This window comes from Corvus cornix, chromosome 20 (genome assembly GCF_000738735.6).
Source record: "Corvus cornix cornix isolate S_Up_H32 chromosome 20, ASM73873v5, whole genome shotgun sequence".
Lineage (NCBI taxonomy): Eukaryota > Metazoa > Chordata > Aves > Passeriformes > Corvidae > Corvus > Corvus cornix.
In genome coordinates this window covers 7,506,725-7,518,219 of record NC_046349.1, presented here as the reverse complement: position 1 = coordinate 7,518,219, position 11,495 = coordinate 7,506,725, and the positions used below count along the sequence as shown (strand labels likewise).

The window sequence follows — 11,495 nt, the reverse complement described above, 5'->3', positions numbered from 1 at the left end:
CGTTGTGGGTGTGCTACCCGCCCCCGACAGCGCTGCGAATAACCCGTGCCGTGGACATCGGGGAGGGTTTGGGGTTTGGTTTTTTGTTTTTGTTTTAAATAACCCCTGAGGCGTACTCGGGCGGATGGGGGCAGGCTGCACGTTCCGGTTTGCGCATGCGCGGTTGCCGCCGCCTGCGTGACCCTCCTGGCAGCGCCGCGCCTGCGCATTGCGGCGCCGTGACGTCCCGCCCGCGCGCCGGCAGGCGGGGGCGGGGGGAGCGGGCGGGGGCGGGACGGGACCGGACGGCGCGGGGAGCGCGGAGCCCCGGCCCGGTCCGGTGTCCGGCCCGGAATGCGCCGCAGCGCCCGGGAACATGGCCCGGCAGAGCCCGCCGCGCAACGGTGTCGGCGGCCACGGTACGGGCTGGGCCGGGCCCGGCGGGCGGGGGACGGTGGTTCCGCTGAGGGGGCGGGGGCTGGAGCGCCCCCTGCGGGCGCGGCGCCGCCCCCTGGCGGCGGGGCGGGGCCGGCGCTGCGCTCGGAGCCGCCCCGGCGGGAGCGGGCGGGAGAACCGGGGGTCCCGGGACCGAGCGGAGGGTTCGGCCCACCCTGCGACTGTGCGGCCGCCGCGGGCTCGGGCGGACAGGAAGCAGCCGGGCGCGGTTGGTGCTGGCGGTCCCGGCAGTGACCGAGGGCTTTGCGGCAGCGCTGGGTCTGGCCCGACCTGGCGAGGCCGTGTGCCGGTGTTCGGTGCCTGCAGCGCTGCAGAACCACCGACGGACCCACCTGGGTTTTAGACCGCCGTCACCTTGGGGTTGTGTCTCTTCTTCCAAGTGTGAACCTGCGAGTTAAGGTCTTGTGGTTGCATAAAACATGCTTTGAAATGCACTGGTTTTGGTAATACTCGCAGCTATTGTCCTTTGTATGTTTGAAAAGTGTAATTATTGGGGTCTTTATCATTAAGTCGGAGAGGAGGAGCCCGCAAGATGTGCTCCTTCCTTCCCACTACTCCTTAAGTTCTTTGTGTGTGAACAGGAGTTTTTTCTCCCGTAGGCTTTGTCTCCTCCTTCCCCAGGCATCGGTATGTGACAGCCCAGTGTGTGCGTGTGGCAGGGGATCAGGAACAGCTGGGGGTAGGGAACTGGCTGGGAATAGGGAACCGGCTGAGCAAAGCTGGCTTCTGTTGTGCAAATAACTCGGCTTACACAAGGGGCGGGAAAGGAAATAAAAGAAACTGTAGTCACTGTATGAGCGATAGGAGATTTAATGTTACCAGGAACTTGGAATTCGGAGGGAGGCGGAGCTCTGTCGTAGGCTGTTACAGCTTGTTTTGATCCAAGAAGTGTTTAAAAAGGGTCTTTGAGAAGGGAGAGCATCCACTGCTCGACCTATTTATCCTCCGAGTGTGTGAGCAGCCTGCCGACCTGCCAGCTCCCTTCAGACCTCGCTGAGAGCTGCACTTCCAGCCGGGAGCTCGCAGGCAGAGGGCCGGGGCAGTGGTTGAGGTGCCACGTGGGCAGAGGAATGAGCTCCCCTATCGCTGCCGGGAGGGTGCGGCCTTGGGAAACAGCTGTTTCTCCATCGAGATCCTTTTAATTCCTCCCACCCCAAATCCTATAGACACGGCCCTTATAGAACGACTCCTGTTTGGATCCCAAGAGTCGTTGCATCTATGGGAAAAGCCTTTAGGGAAAAGCAGCGTTTGTGTCGTCATCCTGCACTCCAGTCCTGCAGCTGCTCAGCAAAGCCTCCTTACTGGGAACTCCTCCAGTGTGGGATATCGAGTGGCTCTCGGCCACTTCTCTCCTTCCTCACATGAGGCAGCGGTGACAAATTCCACCATGTGGTGTGAAGTAGTGTCCCTTCTCCGCTCTCTGGGAAGTGCTCTGGTGTCCTGTAAGTGTGTCTAACCCAAGCACCGTGTGCTTTGTGTATTACCCCCTTTCCTCCCTGCCCCGAGTTCCTGTGCTCCTCAAAACAGTGGGAATTGTTTCCTACTTGCTGAGCTGTGTGTGTGCTGATGCCTGGCAGGTTTGGATTTGTTGTAGGACAAGTCAGTGTGCTTATGATTCTTTAACTCTGGTATAATTATGTCCTTTCTTATGTCTGTTGCTGTCAGTGGAAATGCTCAGGCTTTTTCCTAGGGCGGCTGCACCTGGGAGTTGGTAGGAACACAGCTTTGGGAATACTTTCCTAACTTTTTTAGAATGCTTTGCTAAGTTCTGGTCTTGGGAGACACTTGACATCTGAGCTGGCAGCTGCATCAAAGAGCAAAGAGTTTCGGGATGGCTTTGCAGGGCTGTCTTGGTCCCATAGGGAGCCATGAGCCATTGGGAAGGATGGGAGCCGAGGGATCTGTCTGGACACTGGTGGTGGCTCCTGTTTCAGGAGAAGCAGCATTTGCCTCCCACGGTGGGACCCCCAGGGTTAATAGCAAGCAGTGAGAGTGCCCTTTGAGGTGCCCCCAATGCTGAGCCTGCAGAAATGGGGACACTCAGCTGGAGGAGTCACCACGAGAGTCATCCCTGTCCTGACAGTGTGACGACTGTCCTGTGTCATCTCCCTCATGTGTGTGTGTGACATCGCTGTGAGTGGCTGTTGCTCGCCCCCGCTGTGTGCTGGCACTGCCTGTCAGCTCACATCTCTGTGACCTTTTGCAGACTTTGATGCTAAGAAGAAAAGAAAAGTGGCAGAGATTTACCAGGCTCTGAACAGTGACCCCATCGACGTGGCGGTGCTGAGGCGGATGGCAATCAGCGAGGGCGGGCTCCTGACGGATGAGATCCGGTGCAAAGTGTGGCCAAAGCTGCTCAGTGTTAATACAGACGACCTGCCCCCTCTTCCAGGTATGGAACAGCCTGGACTCAGCTGCTCAGGAAGAACGGCTCAGTGACCTTTGTCACTAGAGGAGGAACGTGCTTTCTGACCTATCTTTTCCCTCTGTGTGTTGCATTTCCCACTAAGCTCATGTACAAAGGGGACTCACTGCAGCACCAATAGTGTGCTGTATGTAAACAATACACCACTTCTGAAAACAACATTTGTTGTTTCCTTTAGTGATAGTCATGGAATCAGTTCATTATGGACACGGTCAGCGTGGCCCTGAGCATTAGCTGACATATGTAAGTTCACCTGCAGCAGAAAGAGTCAGACTTGATTTGTTTTGTTCCCATGAAGAGGTGGCTGTGCTGAGCCCTGGCATGGCCAAAATCCTCCCGAGGTGTCACTTGCAGGAAGTAGTTTGTTGTGTGAAGCATGTGTGGTTTTTGGTCAGAACAGGCACAGGGACAACAACCTTCCTGGTGAAGTACCCACATGGTTTTTAAACCTTAGCAATGCAGGAGCTCTGGGTCCTGTAGCTTTTATAGTCACCTAGGACAGGTTTTGTTGTTGTTCCTGATTCTGTGGTCGTTTGGAAATGTGCACCCCCCCCGCCTCAGTCAAGAGCCGGGTGATATTAGGGGTGATGTGAGGTGACCAGAGCTGCTGGAAGACAATGTTTAACTTTACATGATCGCATAGAAGGAATTTGCTGGCTTGCTGAACTTTTCTTTTTTAACTGTCTTAGCTAATCCTGGGTGAGGTTTTCTTCTGAATTGTTTCTATTTTATAAATGATTCTTTGTGGTCTCCACAGCACTCTTCCGGTTCTGCTGCTGAGTACACTTTGAATTGCACAGCAAAACTGTGGAGCAGAGATGTTTCTAGGAGTGCTGGGAGTGCTGTCAGTTTAAGCACTTTAACATGTGTTGTTTAAAGAAATAATTGCCTCATTTGCTGCTAGCATCAGAGTGCGTGGCAGTAAAAGTGCAGGGACAGGGCTGACATGAAAAAGGGGATATACAGTGGAGTAGGGAGTGTGTGCAGCCTCATGTCCACCTTCAGCAGGGATCTTCCCAGCTCCCTCACCTCATTCTCTTCCCAGTACGGTTGCGCTACTTCATGTGAACCCTGTTCCTCTTTTTCTCAGCAGGGAAGGAGCTACGAGAGGACAGTAAGGATTACCAGCAAGTGTTACTGGATGTGCGGCGATCCTTGCGCCGCTTCCCACCAGGTGAGGGAGAATTCTGCTCTTCCCACTCTGTGGGGGCAAGAGCAATGCCATGGGGCTCCTCCTGGCTCAGACTTCCCTGGGAGGCTGCAGAAGGTGACACTCCATTACTCCAGGGGCCTGACTTGTAGAAAACCTTTTTCTGGTGAGCTCACAGCAGCTGCTTCTTGCAGTGAAGCCCTTCTGCAGTCATCAGTTTCCTTCAGCTGTCTCTGCACAGATGGTTTTTGATGTGGCTCTTTCAACGTTGCACTTCCCCTGCCCCACTGAGCCCCTCTGCCAGCAGGCTGCTACTGCTAGATAGTTGCAGCAGAGAGAGGACAGATCCTGCATGGATCTTGTGCACTATGACCTGTTGAGATTAGGACAGATGGAAAGCTTGAGAAACATGCCATTTGCTTTGGTTTATTTTAGTCCATGGTCTAGCTCAGGGCCAGGGAAGGCGGGTTTGTCTGTGCTTAGAACAACCCCCTGGTATAAAACAGTCTCAAAATCAGGTTCTTGCACCAAATTTAATAGCACTTGGAACATTTAGAAGCAAAATGGTTTTGCAGTTGTTTAGTTCTGATGGGAGACTTGTGCCTTGTGTTATTTATAAAATGCTAAATCCAGCAGCTTTCTGTGCAGAGCAGTCATTATTTTTGGCCAGAACCTGCTTCCCCCTTCTGCCACTTTTATTTTGTGTAAACACTTGATTCGCTCTGATTCTTGCAGGCGTGGATGCTGTGTGCAGGCCTGATTCCTGAAGGCTCTGCTCCTACGGATTTTTTTGCCCTTGAATGGCAGCCTCCTGCCTATTTTTAACCACATTAGTGAAGCAGAGGAAAAGGAGAACTTTGTCATTGCAGGATCTCTGCTGGGACTCTCTGCTTGGCCTTTGGGCGTTTTATCTGTTGACAAGGACTGCCAGAAACTGGCTGCAGCTGTGCAGGGCAGGAACAATGTTTTCCCTGTGACATCCTGTCCCTAAACACGTTGTTAGCAGGGGACTGATACAAAGTTGTTCTGGTGGAGGTCTCGCAGTCTGATGCAGTTGGCACAGTTTCTGTGAAAATGGGTCCCGTTGAATTTTTTTCTAGAACTCCTGGGAAATTAAAAATTACTAAAACATCCTCATCAGTGCTGGATGTGCAGAACAATTCTCTCTTCACAGCAGCACTGTGCAAACATCAGTAAACCCTGCTCTCATCCTCCACAGTGGCTTCCTTGCAGATAAGGGTTCTGCAGATCTAAAGATTAAACCTCTCAGCAACTGGCCAGCTTTCCCTGGGCCTGGAGAGTTTTGGGAGACAGCATTAGGGCTTTGAATAGTTTTTTCTGCCAGTTTTACCTCCCTCCCCTGTGCACCACTTCCCTTGGGATCAGGCAATTTAGTAAATGCACAGGTGCTCCTTGCACACCACAGTCGTCCTTGCTCCCATAGCAGGCACTGGTAGGTGACACAGCTGTGCCACCTCTGCTGTTCCCACAGGGATGCCGGATGACCAGAGGGAAGTATTGCAGGAGGAGCTCATCGACATCATCCTCCACGTCCTCAAGCGCAACCCCCAGCTGCACTACTACCAGGGATACCATGACATCGTGGTCACCTTCCTCCTGGTGGTGGGGGACAGGCTGGCCACGGCACTGGTGGAGAAGCTCTCGACGCATCATCTCAGGTACTCAGTGGGAGGAGAGGAGCCAACTGCGTGTCCTCAGGCTGTGGGGATACCTGCACAGGTGGAGCTGGCCTGGAAAGGGAGCTGGGAAGGCAGAGCCTTGCGTTAAAGCAGCTTCCTGTCGTGCCTGTACCCAGAGGGGTGCTGTGAGAACAGCCTGACCCACAACAGCACATGGCTTTGCAGGGAGCTGTGCCCTGGGGAAGGGATAATTGACGGCTGTCAGTTAATTTGTAGCATCTCTTGGAGCTGGAAAAGCCAACGCACATGCATTATTCATGGTTGTGTGGCTGTCAGAGCCTCTCCAGTCCTGGGGGCTGGTTCAGCACCTGCCTCCCACTTGTCCTTGCATAGCCCTGGGCACTGTGGTCTATATTGCCCGGTGTCCTGTACTTCACATGAAGAGTCTCTCCTGTCTGTGCACTGAAATAAGAGCAGGCTTCCAGCTGGGGAGTGTGGTTTGGAGGGATTATCTCTCCTCTCCCAGGCAGGAGTCAGATCTTGGGTGCTGGAAAGGCTTTGAGGTTCTTGTGTGCACAGCAGCAAAATAAGAAGTGTCAGCTGACAGCAGCATGATGGTCTGGGCCTGGGTTCTGTGTGCAGCTCAGCCCTGTGTGTCCCAGACAAGCAGGAAGGAGGCCGTTCCAAAGAGACAGAATTCTTTGGGGCTGGGGGCCACCCTGCCAGCAAGGCTGTTTCTTGCATGTACTTCACCTTCTGCTGCCTCCCTGGAGGGAGAGCCGGCTGACATTGTTGCTTCACAAAGCTTTTTTAAAATCTTTCCTCAGGGATTTTATGGACCCAACGATGGATAATACCAAGCACATTTTAAATTACCTGATGCCCATCATAGACCGGGTGAACCCTGAGGTGCATGACTTCATGCAGAGGTATGCAAATGTTCCCTTAGAGCCTCTTGGCTCTCCCCTGCTGCTGGTCTCAGGTTACTGTTCATAGGGCCGTTTGCACCAGCACATCCCCAGCACCACAGTGACTTTTTCAGGGAGTCCACAGCTGTCCCACAGCTGATGGTAACACCCCAAAGCCATGTGGCACTCATTTCTGAGCAGGCTCAAACCTGTGCTGCCTCTCTGGAGGGGCTTTACATTCTGCTATCTTCATCCCAGTTGTCTTCAGTCTGTGTTGGAAAGGCTGGGGACTTGGGGACAGTGTTGTACAAAATGCTACAACTGCTTCACGTGACCACTTGTGTGGCTGCTGGCACCTTGCTGTGGTTTGTTGTTAGTTCTGGGGATAATTCCCCGATGTTGCATTAGGGACACACAAGTGTGCCTGGGCAGATGAAGCAGAAGCAGGAAGGTGAATGGGAAGAGTCAGTTCAGAACCCTTTTTGGGGCAGGTGTGTCTTTTGTTTCACAGCCAAGATGTCTTTGGGTACCAACCCTGATTGCAAACTCCCAGAATTAGTAAGCCCTCAGGGTGGGAAGGAACTCAAACATCTGGCTGTGCTGCAGGGCTTCAGTTGCCCTCAGGCCAGCAAGCCAGACAGTGCCATGATACATCACACATTCAGGGTCCCCTGGAAGCAGCGTTTGGCCTCTGCTGTGGCCCCCACTGGATGTGACACAAGTAGTGGCATCACTGTGCCTGGGGTTGTGTCAGAGGTGCAGTTCCTGCTCTGGGGGTGGGTTCAGTGCTCCACTGACAGCCAGCTCTATTTCCCCAGGCACGGCTGGGGTGGCTTTGGGAGCATTTCATCCCTGTTTCCAGGCTGACCTAATGGTTCTTTCTCTCTGTAGTGCGGAGGTGGGAACCATCTTTGCTCTCAGCTGGCTGATCACTTGGTTTGGCCACGTTTTGTCCGACTTCCGGCATGTTGTGCGATTATATGACTTCTTCCTGGCTTGCCACCCACTGATGCCCATTTATTTTGCGGCTGTGGTAGGTATTGATGGAATGGTCGGGGATTAACTGCGCTGTTCTGAGGTGGTGGGAGTTTGGGGCTGCAGAGGGAGGCTGGCAAACCCAGTGCTGGTGCTGTCCCCAGCTGCACCCTGCTCTGCAGAGCCCCCCAAGGTCAGTGATGTCCTTGGTGATGGCAAAGGGCAGGTAGGATCCAGGGGAACTTGGCAGCCTGAGAGTGTCCAAATGTGCAGGCCATACCAGTTCAGTGCTGTGCAGGCAGCATGATACAGTGTTTTTATTTCCTTTCATGTACTGGTCCTGCTTCTGGTCTCATGCTGGGATGCCTGGCTGGCTGGGGACAGCCCTGCACTATGTGTCCCCCTGCCCATCCTCCTATGGCAGAGGGCAAGTCATGGAGTTAAACCCTGCTGAGGTTCTTCCCACACCTCTGACCTGCCAATAGCAAGCTCTGCTCAGCAGACAGACCTAAAGAGGCTTTCCATGGCCTCAGAGTCTCAGAAGGGGTTTGGCATTTCTCTTCCCAGTGAATGCTTCACTGCAGTGTGTCCTCCTGAAGAAGGTCTTTCAGCTGGAAGTAAAGTGTTTTTTTCTTCTGGCTCTGAAGCAAGTGCCAGCATGTACCAAGGAGTTGTCCCCACTTCCTTGTCTGTCCTCCTCTCACTCCTCTGTAGATCGTGCTGCACCGGGAGCAGGAAGTTCTGGACTGCGAGTGTGACATGGCCTCTGTCCACCACCTCCTGTCCCAGATCCCACAGGACCTTCCTTATGAGTCCCTGATCAGCAAAGCTGGGGACCTTTTTGTCCAGTTCCCACCATCCGAACTCACCAAGGAGGCAGCTCAGGCAGCTCAGGCGGAACGGTGAGTGCTGGGCAGCCCATGTGTTCCCTGCATCCCCTTGCCAGGTCTTGCCTCCCTGTGGAGATCTTCGTGACTGGAGGCTGGTCTCCGAGGTGAGCGGAGGACACTCCTTGACCTGTTCCTTCTCTTGCAGAACTGCGGCTTCCACTTTTAAGGACTTTGAGTTGGCATCAGTGCAGCAGAGACCAGACACTGTGTTGAGGCAGCGCTTCAGGGAGCGGCTCCGAGGGGAGGAGCGGCTCCGAGGGGAGGAGCGGACAAAATCCATCTTGACAAAGCCCCGGACCAACCGCTTTGTCAAGCTGGCAGTGATGGGGCTGACGGTGGCACTGGGAGCAGCTGCCCTGGCCGTTGTGAAGAGCGCACTGGAGTGGGCACCCAAGTTTGAACTGCAGATTTTCCCCTGAAGCTGGAGAAAGGGCCTTCCCTGTCACTGCATCCTTCCCGGGTGGGAAGGGCTGATATTTGATGAAGGACGTGTCCAGAAACGACCTGTCTGAAGATTATTTTTTTTTTATTGTTGCGTCCAGTGACGCTTTTGGCCTTTGTGACAGACTGAGGGAACCGGCCCAGCAGGACGGTTTCCCACACCGTGCTCACCTTGTTCCCCTCTCCCTGTGCAAGGGTGAGCAGACAGGCACTGCCGCTGTCCCCTGAGGAAACAGAGGTATGGACAAGTTTGGCTGTTCAGGTGACTGTACAAAAGGAGAGCTGTGTGTGGGCTGTGCCCAAATGATCCTGCGTTCTCCATTGGGGAAAACTAGTGAGAGTGAGAGCAGATCCTTGCCTGGAGGAGAGAGTCCAACAGGGTTTGGTCTGGGTGCTTGCGTGTGTGGGCGTGGAGGGCTGTTGCACTCCTGAGGAACAGGGCAGCCCTTTGGCTCTTCATGGCTCCAGTCTGCCCCACGATCTGCCTTCAGCTTTGCCGGTGCTCCAGCTCTTCCTGTCCTGTAGGCACCCTCTGAGTAGAGCCAAACCTTTCCCACAACCCCGCCAGCACAATGCTGTGAGCTTCTCTTCAGTGTATAACATTCCCTGGCTCTTTTTCCTTCCTCATCTTTGCAGCCTGATCTGTTTGCAGGGGGCAGGAGCAGACCTTAGCTCCCCTCAGCTCTCAGGCACTGCCACTGCTGCACTGGCAGTGCTCTGACCATATCTGGGGTCAGTGAAGTGAGACACAAGTGCAGTCACCCTGCCGAAGGTGCATGCTGTCATGTGCCAGGTTATGCTACCACAAGTCTTAGTGGCACTGTAAACACCCATTGCAGACTTCTTTAATAGCTCTGGAAGTGGACACTAACATGCCCACATGGAGAAAGGCTTTTTCCACCTTGTGAAACACTTTGCACAGGATAGAAGTTGCACTAGGAAATGTGTCAAAAAACCTTCCCCACAAGCTGATCAGGCTTCAGCATCGCCTCTGGAAACAACATGAGGGGTTTCCCAGAAAGGCCACCCTGACCCCTGCATAGCTTCCATCTCCCCACCAGTCCCTTTGGCAGTCCCAGTGCTCCCTGCTCTCCAAGCTAAGCGGCAAATCCTTCTAGACGACTCGGTGTCCCACTGAGACAAAGCCAATAGACACTCTATGCCTCTACCTCTCCCCCAAGCTGCTAAATCTCCCTCAAGTGCCCTTACCTGTCCCTCACAGCTCCCTCCCGCTGCCTCATCATTGCTCTGTTGTGCCCAAAGCCATCTGTGCCATGCCCAGGGGCTGCACACCTGAAAATGAGGTGTTAGTTGAAGGGATTTGGGGATAGAGAAGAAAACTCATCCCCTGCAAAGCTCAGCACCCCCCACTTCCACCCCTCTTGGCCCACTACTGCCCTGGGTATGTTCTGGTTTGCTCCGTGGGCCCTTGCTCATGGAAGGGCTGTGCCTTTCTGGACAGAGGGCAGGTGGGCAGTTGTCATTCCTGACTTGTGTTCCCATGAAGTTCTGAGCAGGAGTTCCCTTTGCCTCTGCAGGTGAAATGTGGAGTGTGTGAAACTGCCCTTGTCCAGGCAGGCACCAAGACCTGTTCCCTCCTCGATGGTGCCAGTGCCCTTGGAGAGACCTGGGGCTGCTCAGGGGGCTCCTCCCCGTGTGGCTGAAGGCAGAGCCAATTCCTGTTCCCTTGGAACTCCCAGAGCAGCAGAGCAGGACTGGGAGCTGGGTCACTTAGCACTTTAGAAACCACTGGTTGCAGGAGAGTGTGGTGACCTGGGGATGCTGCTGGAGGGCCCAGGACCGCTCTGTACACCACCCTGAGGGAGGATGGCTGAAGCCCCCCAGGAGGAGCCCCTGCAGCCCCTCCATTCCCTGGCCATGATGCACTTTAATTCTTGTGTTGTCCCTGGCAGGGGGAAGGGCCTGGGAGGAGACCATGGCTGTGGGTGCTTCAGTTACTCTGTACAAAGACTTACACACCCCCTGTAAATGCAGATTTCTACAAACCCTAAAACTGTAAAATAAACAGTTACTAAACACACTTCCTGCCCTTCCCAGGCCGGGGCTGCCAGATCCGCTCTTGTGGCACCCTGTGGCCCAGAACTGGCACCTTCCCTGCAGTGGCCAGGCCAGCTCAGCATGGCCTCACACCCAGCAAGCCCGTGGGAAGAGGAGCAGGAGCAGAGCCAAAGGGTGCGTGCATGCCCCGGTCACTGCTCTCCATCCATCTGCCTTCCTCTGGGCCAATGCCAGGCCTTGTGTGTGCCGCTGGCTCTCCGGGGTGTCCCCCCCATCAGTAGTGTGGGGCTGGAAATAGCCTGACCTCCCGGCCTGCCCTGTACCCCAGGCCGGGTGCCTGGCTGCAGGAGGAGATCCCGGGCATGATGCCCAATTCCCAGGGCATGGTCCACTGAGCTGGGATGATACAGTTGCCTTCACCAGACTGGAAGAAGTTTTGGCTGGATGGCTCAAGGCTGGCAGCCTTGTTAGCTCTTTTTAATTCCCTGTGGCTTCTACAGGAGCCATTTTCTCAATAGCGCTTGGAGCCCTGTGGGAGGGAGAGCCTTTGGGCGGCAGGGGGGAAGGAGGAGTGGTGGTGGGAGGTATGTGGCACCTTTGGGGCAGCCAAGA

General features: G+C 54.6%; 1 protein-coding gene across 5 annotated transcripts; it reads left to right on the top strand.

The window, feature by feature from the left end:
* Nucleotides 1–249: 249 nt before the first annotated feature.
* Nucleotides 250–10,905, top strand: TBC1D20 (TBC1 domain family member 20). 5 transcript variants are annotated; one of them, XM_039563487.1, is made up of 8 exons: nt 250–398; nt 2,642–2,827; nt 3,951–4,034; nt 5,503–5,689; nt 6,478–6,579; nt 7,450–7,591; nt 8,248–8,435; nt 8,569–10,905. In XM_039563487.1, exons 1-8 carry the CDS (start codon nt 356–358, stop codon nt 8,840–8,842), a joined length of 1,206 nt encoding a protein of 401 aa, XP_039419421.1. In that variant the 5' UTR covers nt 250–355; the 3' UTR covers nt 8,843–10,905. The 5 variants fall into 5 exon arrangements, with proteins under 5 accessions (XP_039419421.1, XP_039419422.1, XP_010395242.2 ...); XM_039563488.1 differs by having other exon boundaries at nt 267–398; nt 3,954–4,034; XM_010396940.4 differs by lacking the exon at nt 250–398 and adding an exon at nt 562–834.
* The last annotated feature ends 590 nt before the right edge of the window (nt 10,906–11,495 follow it).

Coding starts and splice junctions, on each gene's coding strand:
- TBC1D20 (XM_010396938.4), top strand. CDS start 1,823: ATGTGGTGTGAAGTAGTGTCCCTTCTCCGCTCTCTGGGAAGTGCTCTG. Junction 1,878..2,641: donor GGGAAGTGCTCTGGTGTCCT/GTAAGTGTGTCT, acceptor GACCTTTTGCAG/ACTTTGATGCTAAGAAGAAA. Junction 7,592..8,247: donor CCATTTATTTTGCGGCTGTG/GTAGGTATTGAT, acceptor ACTCCTCTGTAG/ATCGTGCTGCACCGGGAGCA.